The sequence below is a fragment of the Mesoplodon mirus genome, assembly GCF_964341445.2.
Source record: "Mesoplodon mirus genome assembly, chromosome: 3".
Lineage (NCBI taxonomy): Eukaryota > Metazoa > Chordata > Mammalia > Artiodactyla > Ziphiidae > Mesoplodon > Mesoplodon mirus.
The window spans coordinates 16,542,089-16,562,223 of NC_138978.1; the positions used below are offsets into that span (position 1 = coordinate 16,542,089).

General features: G+C 49.1%; 1 protein-coding gene across 1 annotated transcript; it reads left to right on the forward strand.

Annotated features, from left to right (window-relative positions):
- Positions 1–2,400: 2,400 nt before the first annotated feature.
- Positions 2,401–5,185, forward strand: ACTL8 (actin like 8; the record flags this gene model as incomplete). The annotated part of the gene is made up of 2 exons (XM_082614912.1): positions 2,401–2,748; positions 4,436–5,185. 2 exons carry the CDS (start codon positions 2,401–2,403, stop codon positions 5,183–5,185), a joined length of 1,098 nt encoding a protein of 365 aa, XP_082471038.1.
- Between the last annotated feature and the right edge of the window lie 14,950 nt (positions 5,186–20,135).

Consider the following 20,135-nt stretch of genomic DNA (forward strand, 5'->3'; position numbering starts at 1 on the left):
TTTTTTTTTGCAGTATGCAGGCCTCTCACCGCTGTGGCCTCTCCCACTGCGGAGCACAGGCCCCAGACGCGCAGGCTCAGCGGCCATGGCCCACGGGCCCAGCTGCTCCACGGCATGTGGGATCCTCCCGGACCGGGGCACGAACCTGCGTCCCCTGCATCGGCAGGCGGACTCTCAACCACTGCGCCACCAGGGAAGCCCCGCACGTAGCCTTTTGAGTCTGGCTTCTTTTCACTCAGCTTAATGCATTTGAGAATTATTCATGTTATTGTGTGTATCAGTTATTCCTTTTTATTGCTGAGTATTATTACACTGAATGGAAACTTGTCTGTCCCTCCCCAGCTGACAGATATTTAGGTTGTTTCTAGATTTTGGTGATTATGAATAAAGCTAATAAAAACATGTGCATGTGGTTTTTGTGTAAATGTAAGCTTTTGTTTCCCCTGGGTAAATCCTTGGAGTAGAAATACTAGGTTGTATGGTAGGTGTATATTTAATTTTCTGAGAAGCTGCCAAACTGTTTTCTAAAGTGGTTGTACCCTTTTCCATTCCCACCAGCAGTACATGAGGGTTCTGGTTCCTCCATCTCCTTGCCAACACTTGGTATAGTCAGCCTTTAACTTTAGCCATTCTCACAGGTGTACAGTGGTCTCTCATTGTGGTTTTAATTTTCATTTTCCTAATGACTAATTATGTTGAGCATCTTTTCATGTGTATATTTGCCATTCCTATATCTTCTTTTGTGAAGTGTTTAAACCTTTTACCCATTTAAGAAATTGGGTTATTTTCTTGTTGTTGGGTTTTGTGAGCCCTTTACATTTTTTGGATACAAGTTCTTTATCAGATATATGATTTGTAAATATTTTCTCCCAGTCTGCGGCTTGTCTTTTTATTCTCTTAACAGTGTCTTCGGAAGAGCAAAAGTTCTTAAATTTGATGAAGCCCAGTTTCTCAATTTGTTCTTTTAGTGGATCAGGCTATTAATGTTACATCTAAGAAAACTTTACCTTATCTGAGATCACAGTGATTTTCTGCTATGTTTTCTTTTAAAAGTTTTACAGTTTTAGGTTCGATATTTAGGTGTATGATCTATTTTGAGATAATTTTTAACAAAGTGTGAGGTATGGATTAAAATTCATTTTTTTTGCGTGTGGATCTGCAGTTGTTCCCTACCATTTGTTGTAAAGACTCTTCTTCCTCCATGTCATTGTTTTCACACCTTGTCAAAGATCAGTTGATATTTTTCGTGTGGACCTATTTCTGGACTCTCCACTCTGTCCCTTGGATCTATGTGATTATCCTTTCACTGATACCACGTTGTCCTGGCTACTGTAGTTTTATAAAGTCTGGAAATCAGGCAGTGACCACACCTGCCTTTTCAGCATGTGGTTATTATTCCCCTCCCACTTTACAGATAAGGAAACTGACCACAGTTATGATTAGATGTCCCGCTTATAGCCTCCTGTATATAAAACGTTAGCTGCTCAGCACATACTCAAAATCCATATCTTCTCATCAGCCTGGCCTGATGTTCAGAGTGTGGTCTTTGGAATCTGGTTTGGCTTTAAGCCTTGGCCCTGCTTTTGTTAGTTGTGTGGCCCTGGGAAGGTAACTTTAATCTCTCTGTGCCTCAGTTTCCTTATCTATAAAATGAGTGTAATAATGGTACCCTCCTTATAGATCATGATGAAAATGAAATGAGACCATTTATGAGGTCAAACCCTATGAAATTGCTGATATTTGGTCATTTTTGATGGACACACATGGTAATTTTGCACAGTTAAACCTAAAATTCAAGTGTTCCTCATAGCACTAGATAGATGAGAGGGTATGTACTCCTGAGATGGTAGCCATAGCTGTCGTTGTCGTAGTCACGAGTACTACTGCTCCTCCTGCTCTTACACTATTGTTGTTGAGGGCAGTGGTCCCCGAGGCTGATGGTTCATCTTCCATGTGTCCTCAATCAGGCAGCCAAAGTCCACCAAGTAGTTCCTATGTGACAAGCTTCTTGCAAGTCTGCAAATTGTAAGTGGGCCTCTGGGAGCAGAAGTGCCCACCTGGTACAGACGAGTGTGCCAAATGCAGAGGGAGAAGCTTGGTGGGAAGTAGTGGGGAGGTTGGCAGGACTTCCCAGGTGGGGCCTGTTAGGTGGGTTCTACAGGATGACTAGCAGTTTGGGATGGGAAGAGCATTCCAGGTGCTGTTTACAGCTTGTGCAAAGGCTTGAAAGGGGGACGGGCTCAGGGGAGCCTGAGGTTTGATTCTGGGGTGGAGAAGCCAATGGGGGCCTAGAATGGGTTCACAAATCACCCCCATCCTTTCCCTCCACAGGTGGCCCTGCTTTGCCATACATCCTTGAGGAGCTGAATCTAGCAGACCTCTCCCACCTCTGCCTCCGCCATGGCTACAAGAACCATCATCATCGACCACGGCTCTGGCTTTCTGAAGGCTGGCTTGTCAGGGTTCAATGAGCCCCAGATGGTCTTCCCGAGCATCGTGAATTACATCCCTTGCAGGGAGAATCCTGGCCCCAGCTATGCCCAGCGGCGCGTGAGCCTAGGCATCGATATTTGCCGTCCCGACACCTTTAGCTACCCCATCCACCGTGGCCGTGTCCTCAACTGGGAGGGTGTGGAGCACATCTGGTCATTTGTCCTAGAGAAACACAGGCTGCAGAATGAGGACTCCCCTGTGATGATCACAGAGTTCCCCCAGAGGGAGCCTGCAGACCGTCAGAAGACCCTGGAGGTAAGGTCTTCTCAGGACTGCCCTCACCAGGGAGCAGGGAACAGCCTGGCACTTTGTGTTCAGACAGGAATGGGCATCAGGAACTCTGCTTTCTAAATAATTCTTCCCAGGAATACTTACTGAATAGCTAGTGTGTGCCTGGCACTTGTGTTAGGCGAGAGGGGGCTCACAGAGGCTCCTCTGGCAGAAAGAGACACAGCAGGTAAAATGCTCTGTGAACAGGGTGCTACCAGGGGTGGGAGGGACGCTGGATGCTCATGGATTCCATAAATGTTCACAGATCATGTTCTGGCCCTCAAAGAGCTTACGTTCTGGGAGAAGACTTGACTATGAATAAGTTAACAAATAAGAATTTCAGGTGGTAGTCAGTTCTAGAAACAAAATGAAATGGAGTGATAACTGACTGAGGGGAAGAAGGGGAGTGTCCCTTTGAAGAGGGTGATCAGGGAAGGCTTCTTTGAGAAGGTGATTTCTCCCAGTGAGGCTGGAGCTCAGCGAACTAGGGAGGGTGGCAAGAGAGAGACAGGAAGGTGAGGTTTACAGGGGCTGGACCTCATAGGCCTGGTAGGCTATGGGATGTGGTTGGATTTTACTCTAAATCAAGGGTTGGCAAACTATAGCCGGTGGGCCAAATGTGGCCCACCATCTGTCTTTATAAAGAAAGTTTTGTTGGAACATAGCCATGCCCACTCATTTACATATAGTCTATGGCTGTTTTCACACTGCAACAGCAAAACTAAATAGTTGTACAGGGACTATAGCTTGTAAAGCCTAAAATATTTACTGTTGTAGATTCGCTAGATAAAATACATGATAGATTTGAAATTCAGATCAACAGCAAATAATGTTTTAGTATAAGTATGTCTCAAATATTGCATGGGATATACTAAAACATTATTTGTTGTCAATCTGAAATTCAGATTTAATTGGGCATCTTGTATTTTTATTTGCTACATCTGACATCCTGAGCCGTTTACAGAAAATGCTTCCCAACCTCTGCTCTGAGTGAATAAGCAGCTCCTGGGGGGCTTTAAGTGGGTTTAGGGGAGTCATGTTTGATTTTCTGTTTGAAAAAGAGGACCTTGGCTTTTATTCTATTTGGGGAATGGATGGTGAGGGGACAATATTCTGAGCGTGGGAATGGAGGGAGGTCCCTCCCACTGAGGGGTGAAGGTAGACCTGCCGGGGCCTGCAAAGGTGGGTAAGTGGCCAAAGGCTACAGGAGGATGGGCTGTTACAGCCTTTCTGCATCTGTAGTGTCAGAAACTTGGGGATGCAGCACTTGTTTCTTCTCTCATCTCTTCTTTCTTCTAAATAAATCATTAGGCTGGAAATCTGGCCCTTGACTATGGCCGCCACTTGTGTCCCCAATGCTCACATAACCAGGCATCTCAGCGCCCTTTCTCACAGGCTGAGGCCTTTTCCCACCCCTCCACCAAAATGGTCCTCTGAAAGGCCATCATCAAGCAAGCTTCCAAGGGCCAATCTGGCTCTTTCTAATCCTCCAGAGCCCTTCCCTTATTCCCCCAGCATGAGCTCCAAGGGGCCAACCAGTCCCTGCAGGACACAGGTCTGTGCCGACTTCAACTTTGCGAGCAGACGTGCAGTGACGTCTTGGGGAAAACAGAAATGGATTGGGACACTTCGGGGAAAATACCCTGAGTGTCCGTCTTCTCCCTTCTTGCAGATTATGTTTGAGTTACTGGATGTGCCGTCCATCCTCCTGGCTGACCAGCTAGAGATGTCCCTGTATTCCTCTGGCCTCCTGACCGGCGTGGTGGTAGATTCAGGCTACAGCCTGACCCGCGTGCAGCCTTTCCATCTGGGCTGCCCCTTATGGTCCAGTGCTAAGGTGCTGGAGTTTGGAGGCCAGGATCTGTCGGCCTATCTCTTCAAGAGCCTCTTTAAGGAAGATTACAATCTACACAACCTGTTTCAGCTGGATACAGTGACCACCACTCAGATGACCAAGTGCTACGTGCCACAGAATCTGGGGGAGGCCCTGGACTTTTATCAGAGCCTGCCGAAAGGCTCCGATGAGAATAACGCCTATCATCTCCCGGATGGCACCCCTGTGGAGCTGACCCCCATGCAGCGGCTGGCTCCTGAGATGTTCTTCAGCCCCGAGGTGTTTGACCTGCAAGGGCCCAGCATCTCCCAGGCCGTCCTGGATTCCATCGAGACCTGCGAGGTCTCCATGCACCCGCTGCTCCTCTCCCACCTGATGGCCTGCGGGGGCAACAGCCTCTATCCTGGCTTCACCAAGCGTCTGTATGGGCTGATCGCTGATCATTTCTCCTCCATCAAGACCACCATGTGGGTGGGTTCCAACAGGAACTTTAGTGTCTGGCTAGGAGCATCTGTAGTGGCTCATCTGTCGACTTACAAGTCTAAGTGGATGACCAAAGAGGAGTATGATGAGAGTTTCAAGCTGTGATGGGCTGGCTTGCTCCTGGAACCCAGCTCCCATCAGATAGGCATGGGTGGATTCATTTCAGCAAAAGGGGCTGGGCCGGGATGGGGTTAGCTGGCTTTGGAATTCAAAGGTCATGAGGGTTTTTTTTTTTAGGTTCTAGGGTTTTATCTTGTTTCAGGAGTGGGATCCAACCCATGGGAAGACAGGGTGTCATCCCTGGAAACCTTCCAGGGGGGTGGTGTGTCCCTGGGATGGGAGCGGCCAGCTGCCGTCTTCACGCTTAATAGCTACTTATTTGTCCTGGCATTTCCCTTGGATTGTCCCATTCTTTTGGTTGAGTAGGTTTTAACTGGGGCAAGAGAGAATTATTTTTGAGTAGGGGATAGGGAGGGTGGGGATGGGGAGAGTTGACGTTTCTAGACCTCCATCCTCTCATTAGCTGGGGAGGAGTTGGTGCAGGTAGCCTGGAGTGCCCTTTCGGCCCTTGGGCCCCTGGCCAGGGTCTTGTTTTCTCTATGCAAATAAACAACTTGTTTGAAAGTGCTGCCTTCTGTGATGGATGGGGGTAGGGTGGGCAGTCCCTTTGGGGGGACCCAGGGAATGTGAGTATGTGAGTGCCAGTGTGGGGCCAGGGAAGCCCCTGAGGACTTTGGAGACCTGTGAACAGCGGTTCCCACTGAGCAGAATGGATGAGGGCCTGGAGCATCCTTCTTCCATTGCCACATTCTCCCTATTCATCCCGCACGTCCCAATACTCTGCTGAAGTTTGCGTTCCTATTAGTGTAATATTTATTCAGTAAATATTGGAGAACTGCTATGTGCCTGGTATTACGCTAGGCACTAGGTGAAAAAGATACATGAGGTTTCTGGTTTCAGGAGATTGTCATCTGCTGTGAGGGCACAGGCGATAGATACAGGCAGACCTGGGTGATGCTGAGGGTTCAGTTCCAGATCAGTGCGATAAAGCGAATATCACAAAAAAAGAGAGCCCCATGAATCTTTTGGTTTCCCAGTGCATATAAAAGTTATGTTTACACTAGACTATAGGCTACTAAGTGTATAATAGCATTACATCTAAAAAAATACATGCCTTAATTTAAAAATACTTTATTGCTAAAAGATGCTCTCATCTGAGCCTTCAACAAATTGTAGTAGTAACATCAAAGATCACAGATCACCATAACAAATATAATAATAATAATGAAGAAGTTTGAAAGATTGCGAGAATTGCCAAACTGATACAGAGACATGACGTGAGCAAATCCTGTTGGAAGAGTGGTGCCTGTAGACTTGCTCAACACAGGGTTGCCACAAATCAGTTTGAAAAAAAAAAAAGACACCAAAAAACCCCCACAATTATTTGTGAAGCACAATAAAGTGAAGCACAAGAAAATGAGGTGTGCCTGTAGGGAAATCTATGTCAGATGATGATGAATAAAATGAATTAAATGTTACAAGGTCACATGATCTGGGTGGTGGAGGGATGCCTATTTTGGATGGGGTGGACCGAGATGGAGATTGCTGGCGACCATGGTGACTGTGCCCCCTCCCTCCTCAGCACATTGTGAGGTCACCCTTCCCAGTGTCCTTGTAGTTAGGTAGGGCTGACCACAGATAGATTCTGGCTAGTTCAGTGGGTGCCTGATCCTTAAAATAGCCTCATCAGCCTGTGGGATGCAGCGGATCTAATGGGGGAGGGGCAGAGTAGCAGGTGGAAGGAGGCAAGAGCTGACTGAGTGGAGCAGAACCCGCTCCCCAGCCTCACCCAGTCCCACCAACCTGCACTGCACTGGGACGTGAGGAAGAATCTACTCTGTTCAGCCACTGGGCTTTGGGGGTTGTTACAGCAGCTTTTTGCTCATTCTAACTAATACAGAGAAAGGAGTTCTAACTTACTATTTATTTAACAAATTTTTTTTCTGGTAAGCGGCAGAAGTTAGGTTCAAATCCAGTCTGGGATGTCAACCACTTTGTTATACGGATGCTTCTGGAAGGGGCTTTTGGTTCCCTAATGTTTGGTTCCCATCTGTCCCTTAACATTAGGGAACCAAAAGTATAGTGGGTAGAGAGGATTGACGCCCAAAGAACCCTGATGTTCCAGGAATAGGGGGAGGGATTTGGAGACCACAGTCGAGCTCACCTCGTCTTTGACACATGAACCATATTCTCTCAACCACATCCTTATCCCCGAAATTGAGCCATCAGTAGTCCCCAGGGACAGAAGTGGGGCCTAGAATGCCCCAGAGATTTGGAGTCAAGACTTGAGCCCTGTCAGTAACAAAGCTACCTTGGGCTTCTTCTGAGTCTTCTCTGAGTCTATCAGGTGTACAATAGGGAGTAACACTTCCTCCTCTCAGAGGTTTGGGGTTGAGAATGAGCTAAAATGAAAAGTCACTTTGAAAGCTAGAAAGTTCATTGAAATAAGAGATACTACTTTAAATTTTATAATTTGGTATTTCTCTCTTACTAATCAGGAGTATTAATAGCAACAGCAACCACTGTGCCTTGTCGGGCATTGTGGTGAGTGCTTTACAAATGGAATTGCATTTAATCCTCACATGCACACTGTGAAATAAGTGATCTTTGTCCCCATTTACAGATAGGAAAACTGAAGCTTAGAGATGTTAAGCACCTGCTCAAGTTCACCATCATGCTCAAGCTAATAATGGATTGCCACATTAGGAATGGATTCAGCATTCCTGGAAGAAAACTAGACTAAAAGTGGCTGAAACATACTGGGATTTTTCATCTCAGGTAACAAGCAGTCCAGTGGAGCAGTGGTATAGCTCCATCATCAAGGGCTCTTCTTTTCCACTTTTAGTTTGTTGCCTCGTTTCACAAAATAGCTGCAGTAGCTCCTGGCATCACACCCACATTTCTTGCAGGAAAAGGCAGGTTGAATGGGAGTGTGCCATGTATCTGTTTATGGGAAAGCCTCATCCAGCTGACTTCTGCTTATGTCTTATTACTTAGAAGTAGCTGAAAGAAACAGGAGGCAGATGGGCATTGGGTGAGTTAACCCACAGCATCTGTCCCTTGGCAGAGGAGGGATTTGAACCTAGGTTTATCCATACTAAGGCCCATGTTGTTATGCACAGTTCCAGACCACCTTCCCAGTTTTCTGGGCCTTGTTGGACCCCTTGGCCTGAGAGATGCAGATGTGTGATTTTTCCAGGCTTCAGTGAAAGCTGCTTTTGAGTTGCAGTCAAGGTGTTGACATACCAAATAGTAATCTTTGTGCTCCAAACCGGTTTATTTGTGTACTCTCAAGCCTTAAAAAGCAGAAGTGGGGAAACACAGAAATGAGTATGAGAGAAAAGAGGGAGCTGGAGAAGAGATGGGCAAGGGGTATTTTTTTTTTCCTTATTTAGCTCTGGGCAACTGTCATCAGAACTCTTTTTCTCATATTATTCCGAATGTAACATTTAACCTTTCTGTTCAAGCATCAAATCTGGCTGCCTGGTGTATAATTACGAACTTTTCTTCACTTTCTTCCCCCTCCCCCACCTCGAAAGCTTTTAAAACTCCCTCGCTGGGTACCGTCTCTCTCCTCCGACTCTCCAATTAAATTAAAAATAGTAGCTCCATGGGGCTGTGCAGGGCCATCAACCTAACATGGAACTGCTGGCACGCCAGGCCTGGTAGGGCAGTGAGTGGTGCCCAGAAGATGCCTGTTGGCTCTAGCATTGTCTGGCAGCTGCTCTGAGCTGGGGGAAGCTTATCCTCCACGAGGGGTCCGGGGCTGCCTGCCAGGGGCAACCAGGTGCAGGGGGGTGGGAGGCAGGGTCTTGGCAGCTGAGGAAGGGGCTGGGTGGAGCTGGCAGAGGGGACAAAGGGAAGGCCCCCCAGGCGGGCCGTTCACAGCTGTGAGGGTACAGTCCTGCCAGTTTCTATTGCCAGTTTCTGCTGGGGCTTGGCACCCTTGTATTTGGGTTTGGGTGGGGTTTGGATGCCCAAGTTTCCTGAGATAACCCTGATAGAAGCTTTAGGTTCTGCTGATACAGAGAACAAAGTCAACGTTAATGCTGAGTACCCTCCTGGCTCTAGAAGAGACGTTCAGTGTCTCTCCCTCCTCTATGTCCCCTTTCCCTAGAGAGGCAGATGCTGAACTGGACAAAGGATCATACTCTGAAGCCAGACTGTGTGGACTATCATTCTTGCTGTGTTGCTTTCTAGCTCTGTTGCCTTGAAGGAAGTTACTTAACCTCCTGTACCTCAGTTTTCCCATCTGTAAAATGGGCCCAATAAAGACACCTACCTCAGGGTGGTTTTGATGATTACCAGATGGTTTTGATAAGTTAACGTGTGTAAAACACTGAGCAAGTGCCAGACAAATAAGGATTAGCTGTTATTACATCCGTATACACCAGCCTCTATTGATAAAGTCCTTAGGCAAAAAACCTGGCTTTTCTGTTTATTTTTACTTGATCACATGCAGGTAGGTGCTAGTGATACAAAACATCAAAAAGTGCTAACTTTCCAGGGGAAGGCATTGTAGGGTAATTTAGTGATGGGGCAGAATCACATTCTATACACAAAGGTATCACAGGGATGGAGAGTGGCTGGCTACAGGGAGAGGCAGTCAGCCAGAGGGGTCTTCTGTAGGAAGTGATGCCTAAGATGACTCTTGCCAGAGGAGTAGGACTTAGCACATGCTCTTCCTTTTGTTTGGAATGGTTGTCCCTGCTAGCAACCTGATGGCTGCTTTTGACGATCTGGTGTGGGGTTAAATAGATGGAACACTTAGAATGGCTGGAGAATGAGGGCAGTAGGGAGTCGGGAGAGATGCAGGTGGAGGTTGGTAGGGCCAGCTCTTGAAGGACATTGAGTGTCACACCAAGGAGTGAAGACGTCATCCTGAGGGTGATGGGGAGAACTGTCAGAATTGGAAGCTGAGTCATGACATCACTTGAAGAATTAGAGCTCTGGATATAGCCTGGACAATGGTCCAGAGAAGATCTGACCAGAGCAATACTATAAATTATGAAAACATGCATTCCATTAGACTCTAGGATAAACAGTTTTTGTGTTGTCCAGGACCTTGCTTCCCTCTGAAGCCTTAGATTGGGAATTTGGTATTGGCAATACTTGGAGTTGTGGTGGGTTCGAGGGACCAACAGGTCTTCCTAACGGCAAGCAGATGTCTGGTTGTTGTCAATTTTGGAGCACGTCATCCTGGATGACAGCAGGAGAGGCAGCCCCCAGTGTGGGGCTTGGGGAGACTCACCTCCAAGGTGAGAGAGTGAGATGAATTCAGGTTGAGAGCAAGACATGCCCTGTCCCCGTTGGGACATCAGTGCTTGGCTCCATGTACTTTTTCAGCACTGCAAGTCTCAGAACAGCTCCCTGGCTTTTCACTTCTTTCCAGCCTCATTCGTGATCTCCTCTTCCAAGAAGTCAACCCCTGCTGAGAAGGAAGGAACCCTGGCCGTCCTTTCCTAAGAGCTCTGATGTCAGAGTCAGACAGACTTGGGCTTGAATCTCTGATCCCCACTTGGATGCTGTGTTGCCTGGGGCAAAGGAGAGTCCCTCTTTTTGGTTCTATTGCCTCAACTGTAAAGAGGTGATAATAGTATAATAGTACCTACCTCACAGGGCTGATACGGGGCTTTAAGTCACTTATTCATTCAACGAATACTTATTAGGCATCTACTCTGTGCTGAGCCCTCTTCTAGGCTCTGTTAGATTGAAGAATGTTTCTAAAGTGGCTTAGTGCAGTGCCTGGGACATAGTAGGTGCTCATTAATGGTTAATTTTCTCCCTGACTCACTCATCTGTAACAAAAAGCCAGGATCAAAGGCTCTAAGAGCAACCAACTGCATACAGGCATCACAAAGCCCAGGTACTGCTGGCAAACTTTCCATTTCATCCTGTCCTTTTGATGAACTTTTCCACTAAGGTGTTATGACCTTGATATACAACCACTCTCAGGGATCTTTGGAGTTTTAAAGCAGCCCTAAAATCAGAGTGTGAGAGGTGGGTCCAACTCTTTTCCTTAATTAAGGCAGAATTCATTGGAACTCTTTGCCTAAATTCAGGCCACTTCTCCTGGACCCCAGTCCTGTGGCTAACCCCTCACCTATTAGCTCCCTCCAGGGAGAGAGCGACGCTCAACCCGAGAACACTGGTGGGGTTGAAGACACAGATTCATTTTGAGTCTTACTGAGCCCCAGTTGGGTGGTTGGTGCTGCCCAGGACACAGAGGACAGACCTGATCCCCACTGTCCAGGATTCCATGAGGGGTGGACAGGGTAGCCAGAGTCACCTCCTCTGTAACCCTGCACTGTAGGGGTCACCATCTTGAGACAGGACTCCAGGCCGGCAAACCAGGCTCCTGGAGGGGGTGAGGGAGCCCAGCGGCACTTCCTGCTGGAGACATTCGCCTGGGGGAGGGAGTTGGCCGTAATCCGTGTTTAATTTCTCTGGGGCTTCCATTATAAATTCCATAACTCCACCAGTCAAAACATGACTAATTCCTGGGACTGCAGCCCCCGCCTGGGAGTAGAAAGCCCTGCGCTGTTTTTGCTGCCTTTTATCACCACTAATAAAGGCTTGGCAGTCAGCATATAGCTGCTGTGTGTGGTTTTCTTACGCATGTGGGTTTCTCCCCCTCCCCCCACAGGGTCGCTATAGAATAAATGCTTGCTTGCTGGGCTGGTTTTCTACCAGCTTTGTAATACTCCCAGTCTGAAAAGCTGTGGGTTTGCGGGAAGTTTGCAAAGAAGGGGCCACAGTATTCAGGGTTAATTGGGCCTTTGATGATTCTGACAAGGGCAGGACACTGTGATTTATAGAGAAAAGAATGGGCGCATTGAAAGTAAATAGAGCAAAATTGCAGGTGTGATGTTTAACCTGCTGACTCATTCCGTCACCCGGCCAGCTTAACAGCCTTTGTGAGAGCGGGCAGTGCAGGCAACGCCGCCTCGCCCCTCCTAGCCCCTGCCAGCGGTGCTACCCTGGGCAGGTTCCTCAACCTTCCTGAGCCTCAATTTCCTTATCTGTAAAATGGTTCTGATGAGTCATCAATCCTGTCTGTACTATAGGGTTTTATGTGAGTATGCACTTAGCGAAGTGCCTGGCCCATCAGAAGGAGGCCAAGTAAGCAAGTTTGGGGGAAAAAATCCCCTATGGTCGTGCCATTTTATCTAACACCTTAGTCATTACATATTCATTAAAAATGTTCCCCGAGGGCCTTGCTAAGGTATTAGTTTGTAATCTTTGCAATAAGCAACAACCTGGCTTTCATCTCTAAAATTAGAACCTGTTTCTAACCTGCCTGGCCCCCTACCTGGAGTTAAGGTGGTCTCAAAGCAGGTAGGAAATGGTCGATTGGTGTGGAGCCTTAGCTGCAGGGAACCAGTGGGGGCGTGTGGATGGAGGGGTGCGTGTTGAGGGCTGACCCTGCCTCAGAAGAGAGGGGTGGGATGGTGGGGCCAGGGGCCAATGATGATGAGATGATGAGTCTGGGTGGTGAGCCCTGGGAGGGGCCTTCCAGTGAGTGAGAGCCAATCTGCAAGGAGCTGTAAGAGCTAAAAGAATAGAGAGACCTGAGGTTCAGCCCTGGTACTGTCATTTTCTATGGGTGTTGAAACTGCATTCCAGCTCGGCTGGGACTTGAACCCAGCCAAAACTCAGATTGGGACTTGAACCCATGGTCCCTGACTTATGAGGGGACTTGAACCCACAGTCTTTTAATTGAAACCACTCCCCTGATGTCAGGGCTTACTGAAGCTCAGGTTCTTTTGTCTCATCACAGAAAGAATTCAGCGTGAGGCAAAGCAATAGGTAAAGAGTGAGTTTATTAGCATAGGACGCTTGTGAGAGATTCAAGCGGGCAGGCAAGGGAGCGCAGCCCCGAGAATGAAGAGGGATACGTTTTTATAGTCAAAGAAAAAGTGGGGAGGGGAGAAGACCACCTTCTTCCTCATTCTTGGGCAGACGTCAAGGCTTACATCATTAGTTCCTTCTTTGACCCTATATGTCTAACCGGGACTGTCATGGCTATTTAAATCATATGTATATTAGCAGAAGGGTGGTGATATATACTAAAATATGATAATCCATCTCAGGTTTTGGTATAATGTTCCCTTTCACCTAGTTGTTTCCCCTTTCACCTATATTTCTGTCTAGGACACATGCAGAAATGCTATTCTTCAAGGACAATTAACTCCCGGACTTCATGTAACAAGATTCAGACTCCATAGCTATTTTATTTATTTATTTATTTATTTTCGCAGTACGCAGGCCTCTCACTGTTGTGGCCTCTCCCGTTGCGGAGCACAGGCTCCGGACGCGCAGGCTCAGCGGCCATGGCTCACGGGCCCAGCTGCTCCGCGGCATTTGGGATCTTCCTGGACCGGGGCACGAACCTGCGTCCCCTGCATCGGCAAGCGGACTCTCAACCACTGCGCCACCAAGGAAGCCCAGACTCCATAGCTATTGTCCTGTGTTTGAATGTTTTCTGATGAGAAATCAGCAGTAATTCTAATTGTTGTTCTGTTAACTATCAGGGTTTGTGGCTTGAGTGTGCCTGGTGCTTGAATGCACCTGGTCTTCCTTCTAGGTAGGGTAGCTTGTTGCTAGGTTACTGGACTCTTGTCTTGAGTGGTCATTAGTTTACAACAGTCTCCCAAACTCCCTTAAAATTCCCTTTCTGTCTTTAATCCCCTCGTGGGATTTATAACTAACTATTTAATTATCCTACTCTGTTCCTATCAGTGTGACCTTAGGCTGGACTTCACACTCCTCATCTGTAAAATGGGATTATAATAGTACCTACCTCATGGTGTATAGAGGGTTATGTGAGCAACTGCAAGCAAAATGCTTAGCACGGTGCCTGGCATATAGTAAATGTGCAATGAATGTTGGTTGCTCTTATTGTCGTTGTGATTGTGATGGTGATAATTATTATTACACTTCTTTTTAGCTGCTCTAATGGGGGGTGCTCAGTGGCTTTAACAGCCACCGTTGTTGTTCTGGGGTTATTGGCCATGCCATGGAGCTGAGTTTGCTTTCCACGTGTGGATGGACACCTTAGGAAGGCTGACTCCCTCAAGACTTGCCTAGCACATCTTAGACCAGCCTCAGCAGAGCTGGCCTTGCACCCACCTGCCCTGAGGTGGTTAACAGTTTTAATGTGAAAAGTCTCTTTCCTTCTAGCTTCTGGGGGATTAGAGTGAAGAAAGAGAATGTCAATGTCAGCCAAGGGCACCTCTAAGCAAAACTGTTGACCTGGTGGCCAAGACCTTGAAAGTCAGATTCACCTTGGATAAGTTGGATTAGCAATAAATAATTTTGCTGTTGTCTCTGCCTCCAAAATATGTCCAGAGACAGCCACTTCTCACCCACTCTAAAGCAACCATGGCAGGCCATCCTCTCTCACCTGGGTTTCAGCGAGGAACTCCCACCTGCCTGAGTGCTCCCAGCTTTGCCCCCCAGGCAGGTTATTCTCCATGCACGTGGTGGCCAAGGTGATACTGTTAAAGGTGATGTCACATCACACTCTACTTGGAAAGGCCTCCCTGCTTAAAAGCTCTCCATTGGGGCTTCCCTGGTGGCGCGGTGGTTGAGAGTCCACCTGCCGATGCGGGGGACGCGGGTTCGTGCCCCGGTCTGGGAGGATCCCGCATGCCGCGGAGCGGCTGGGCCCGTGAGCCATGGCCACTGGGCCTGCGCGTCCGGAGCCTGTGCTCCGCAGCGGGAGGGGCCGCAGCGGTGAGAGGCCCACGTACCGCAAAAAAAAAAAAAAAAGCTCGCCATTGGCTTGCATCTCACTGAGAGTAATAGCCAAAGTTCCCACTGTGTCCTACAAGCCCAGCTGGGTGTGGCTCCTGCTACACTCTGACCTCTCCTCCTCTCCCTCCCTCCCTGCCCTTCACCCCCACTGGCCTCCCCAGTGGCCCTCGGTCTTGCCAGGGGTGCTCTGACCCAGGCCTTTGCCCTTGCTGTTCCCTCTGCCTGGCGTGTCTTCCCCAGACATCTGCGAGCTCATTCTCTTTCTTCTTGACCGCCTTACTAAAGAGGACTTCCTTGACCGCCACACCCCACCTGAAAAAGGAGCAGCCTCCACACCCCCTCTCTTTCCTCTCCCTGCTTTATCGTTTAAAATATAAATTTGTCTCTCCTCTAGAATGTAACCTGCATGAAGGCAGGACTTCATATTTTGTTCCCTGCTGTATTCCAGGTGCCTAGAACAGTGCCAGCACATAGTACCTACTCAATAAATGTTTGTTGAGTGAATGAAAGATCGGATCATCCTTCCTTGAGAGTAGGTCTATAATCTACACAGAGAATGGGCAGCCAGCTCTTCCTTCTCCCCTGAGGACCAAGCAAATTATGTGGCTCCAAATACCAGCAGGATGGATTTAGATGAGCTGGTCACAGAATTTTCTGGCATTGAGTTAAATATTGGCATGGTCTTGTGGGTACGTTTATGGAACTGACTTTTGAAGAGGTTTGAAAGCCTCTCACCTGCAGGATTATGTATTTAGGTAGCTCCCTCATAGCACTTTCCATCCTGGGGAGAGATGGGTCTGATTATAGAGACAAAGAAGAAGCCCAGAGAGGTGACAGGATACACTCAAGGTTGTCCACTTATTAGTAGCAGAACAAGGTCCAAATCGGGTCTTCTTTAACCACCCTCATTTCTGTTTATTGAGCACCTACTATGTCTTAGGCCCTGAAGCTTCACAGATGAATGGCTCCTGTCCATGAGGGACTCACTGTCTACACCCTTGGTCTCACCATCTGAGCTTGCCATCCCCCATCTCATCGTCAAAGGCTCTGTCAACCTTCCTCCCAAATGCTGGAATGTTCCAGGCACATCCTCCAACTAAATACTCTCTCTGCCTCCCCCCACCTCTCCACCCCCATGTCCTCTGCTGGTCCTGCCCTCTCCCGTCCTCTTCAGTCTGGCTTAAAACACCCTCCCCTGCCCAGCTCAATCTGTGCCCCTGCCCTTGCAGGCAATGAGTGGGGGGCAACGCCTTTATTTCTCAGATATTCATAGGAGGCTGAATGTTATATCTCTCAACGTGACTGTGGCTACTGGAGTCCAGGAAACCTATCTCACAGTCCTGGGGCAATAACATAGCTGAGTGGAGAGATCTGAGGCTGTGTCGTTAGGTGGGAGACCCAGGTTCCAAGTCGGGGTTTGCTGTGAGCCTCAGCATTCTCATTTATCAATGAGGATGAGAAACTACCTTGTCATTACTGGGAGGATAGAGTGAGTCCTAGCAGGCGAGGTGCCCATCACAGCACCAGGCCCGCTGAAAACATGCAGTGCAAAGCTTGTAGGGTGGTGGTTAAAGGCATGTTTCCTGGAGCCCGGAGGCCTGGGTTCAAGTCCTGACTCTGTTGTTCTCCAGCGCTTTGACCTTGGAGAAGTCACTTGACATTTCTCTGCCTCATTGGCAGACTGGAGTGAATGTCTGCCTGGGAGGCACTGAGAGCCTATGGGAAGGCCACAGCACAGGCGCCTTCTTGGAATCAACCCACTGGCTGCTTAAGAAAAAGACTGGAATCTTGTAGAAAAAAATAGGAGCAGCAAAGTCTCTTTCAGCTCCCCGATTTACAGATGGGAAAACTGAGGCCCAGGGAGGCAGAGCGGAGACACTGACCCCCAGGCCTGCCCTCTCTCCCCAGGCCTGCCCTCTCTCCCCAGGCCTGCCCTCTCTCCCCAGGCCTGCTGTTGCTGTGTCTCTTCTGCCCTCCCAGGGCTGGAGGCTCAGTGGGGGCTTCGTGGCAGCATCCTGCCCTCACCTCTGTGTGACACCTCAAAGGGGGTGTCCTTGGGGGGGCCTGGAGGTGACGCGCCGCTCATGCCCACTCGGGAGACTCAGACTCAGTTCCACGACACCTGCTTCGTTCCCGCCAAATGAGAAAAAATGCCTTGGATACGCCTCGTGTCGCAACCACCCCTAATCTGCAAACCCTGTAATTCTCTGAAAGAGAGAAAAGGAAAAAAAAAAAAATGCCAACGTAGTCTGCCCGACTCCTGGGCCAAGATTTAGTGACGGGAACTGTAGCGAGGTCTCGCATTACTGAGCCTTCATTACTTTTACAAAATATGTTCCAGTAGGTTCACCCGCAGCTGTAAAGCGCTGTCGTAAATAATTAAACTCCACTTGTCAAGGGGGCCGAGAGGGGGTTGGAGAAACCGTGATACTCTTCAAGGAGCACTGGGCTGGGAGACAGGAGTTCTGGGACCCATCGGGGCTGTCTGAGCCTTGTGACCTTGAACCTGCAGCTTCCTCTGTCTGGGCCTCGGCTTCCCCAAGTGCCGATGAGGAGGTTGGAGCAGGTGGTCTCCAAAGCCCCTGCCCCCGGCTCTGACAGTCAATGATGCACTGCTCCAGTGAGCATGCATTTTTGGGAGGACGGTTCCAGACCCCCCCCAGACTACTTCCTTCTATGCATCCTTCTATTTATCCAAGTTCCAGGCACCCTGTCAGACCCTTGGAAAGCAGGTGGTCATGGCACAGGCGGTTTCAGTTCTTTAGAATCTCACAGTCCAGCAGAGAAAGCCACCGGCAAACTGATCACCACACTAGGGAAGCCCAGAGCCCCGTGGAGGCGCAGGGGAGAGCCCAGGAAGGCTTCCTGGAGGAGGTGCTGTTGGGCTCAGCCTGAGAGAATAGGTTGGAGTTAGACAAAGGAGGGCATTTGGGGAAGGGAATGGCCTGTGCAAAGGTGCAGAGGACAGCCCAGGAGTTAAAAGGCTGGCTGGCGGTTCTGTCAAGGGCAAAGCTGGCCCAGGAGGGTTGGTGGGTGATAGGAGCCCACCCGGGGGGTCTTGAATGTCTGGCTGAGGAGTGTGCTTTATCACAAAGGTAGTGGAGCTTCCACAGGTCTGTGCCTCCACCTTGGCAAAGCCAGGTTAGAGTTTAGGCACCTTTGCCCCCTGCCCCACTCTGTCCCTTGTTTATTCCTTCCTTTGATTTGGTGGAGTGTATTAGTTTGCTCAGGCTGCATGACAAAATACCACAGCCGGGGGGTGCTTAAACAACAGACATTTATTCCCTCACGGGTTCTGGAGGCTGGGAGTCCTACATCAGGTGCCAGCAGGGCTGGTGTCCTCTGAGGCTTCTCCCTGGCTTGCAGGTGGCACCTTCTCTGAGTCTCACACTGTCTCTCCTCTGCACATGCCCCTGGTGTCTCTCTGTGTCCTGATCTCCTCCTCTAATATGGATGCCAGTTCGACTGGATTGAGGATTAAATGACCTCATTTAACCCAATTACCCCCACCTGCAGCTCCTTTGGCTGATCCGTGGGATTCTCGCCATCCTCCACCTCCTTCATGGTCTCTGACTCCTTTGTGCTGAGGACTCCTTGCCCCTCCAGGGACCTTTCTGATCAGCCTCCTCCCCACACCATGACCCACATCTTCGGTCTCTGGGAGACACTGTGCCTAACCAACACTAGGCTTTAGGTGTCCCCTCCCCTCCCCCACATTATCATCCTAACTTTTCCTGAGTCACTCTCATTGTTGTGCCCCCGCTGCCCAGGAACGTAGGGGTCTCATATCTAACTCTCCAAGTGGTCTTGCTGAAGACCCCCCTTCCCGGGCTTGAGGGAAGTGCTGGCAGCCCAACTTCTCTTGGTAGGGGGGAACTCTCAGAACTCCAACAACTCTGCCCAAACCCCCCTCCTCATCTCCAGCCCCCTCCTGGCCTTTCCAACATCTTCTAAGCTGGAGGTGGGAGGGCAGGGTGGCAGGGCCAGCTCTCACCACATCCTTTGAAATCCCGCTTGGGTGACTTATGCCTCATCTCAGAACACAGGTGTGCTTGGCATCTATTATGTATTGTTTTTGAACCTTATCCAAAAGGGAGACCCAAATAGTTCCATTTTAACATCCAGTTGCCCTCAAACATACCTCAAGTGTTCCCACCCCAGGACCTTTGCACGTGCTGTTCCCGCTCCCTCTGCCTAAATCTCCTGTCCCCAGATCCCTGCCTCATATAAAGACTTCAAATATTTCCCCTTGTCATGCATGTCCTCCTCCCCAGCTGGTCACGCTATCAAATCACCCTGCTCTTTTTACCCCTAAAGAGTACTTCTCAGGCCCTGAAATGATTAATTTGTTTGCTTGAGTATTGTCTGTCTCCATGCCGCACCTCCTTCCTCCACTGACCTTATAACATATTAACTCTATGGGACTTGGTTGGTTTTGTTCACTGTAACCGCAGCATAGACAGTGGTGCCTGGCCCAAAGCTGATGCTCAGTAAGAATATGTTTGGGTGATCTTTCCACTCCCTCTGATCAGTCAGTGCAAGGGGTCCACAGTCTAGCCTGTAGGATTTGATCAAGACATTGGGACATCTCAAAGAGTCCAGGTAACAGGGACCGCAGAGCTCTGTCCATCTCTTTGATGCAGGTGGCAAAGGCAAGTCACTGGTCAGAGTGGCATGAGCCAGGTTGTCCCGCTCTCCCTGGGTCCTCTTCTACACTGGATGAGTCAGGAGCTGGAACACAGATGCTCACACCCCAAGCAGGAACTCAAGGGCCAGGGGAGGTGGGTGTGAACATTGAAACAGGAAGAAACAGGGAGGTGAGGTGTCAGTGAGATGCTGACCACCTCCCTGCCCAGGTGGAGGCCATGCAGGGTCCCTGAGGTTGCCCAGCAGTGAGAAGAGGCCCAGCTGTGAGCGGGGTTGGTCTGGGGGCGGGGAAAGTGCAGCTTCACCCACCCAGCCATCCCAGTAGGCTGCACTATGGGAGAGAATGATCAGAGTAGCGATGGGAGAACAGGAGGCAGGTGGGCATCCGGGCAGAGGAAGCCAGTCTAGCCAAGGGAGAAGGAGTTGGAGACTCACTTCCTCAGGGACTAGGGCCCTGGTCTCAGCTTCCCTTGGCTGGCGTGGCTTCAACCCGTGTGGAGGAGAGTGGCCTAGTGGCCCGGGACACAATACCCAGCCTGAAGCTCACAGACATTTCCCTTTGTCCTAATCTTTTTTAAAATTTTTGGTC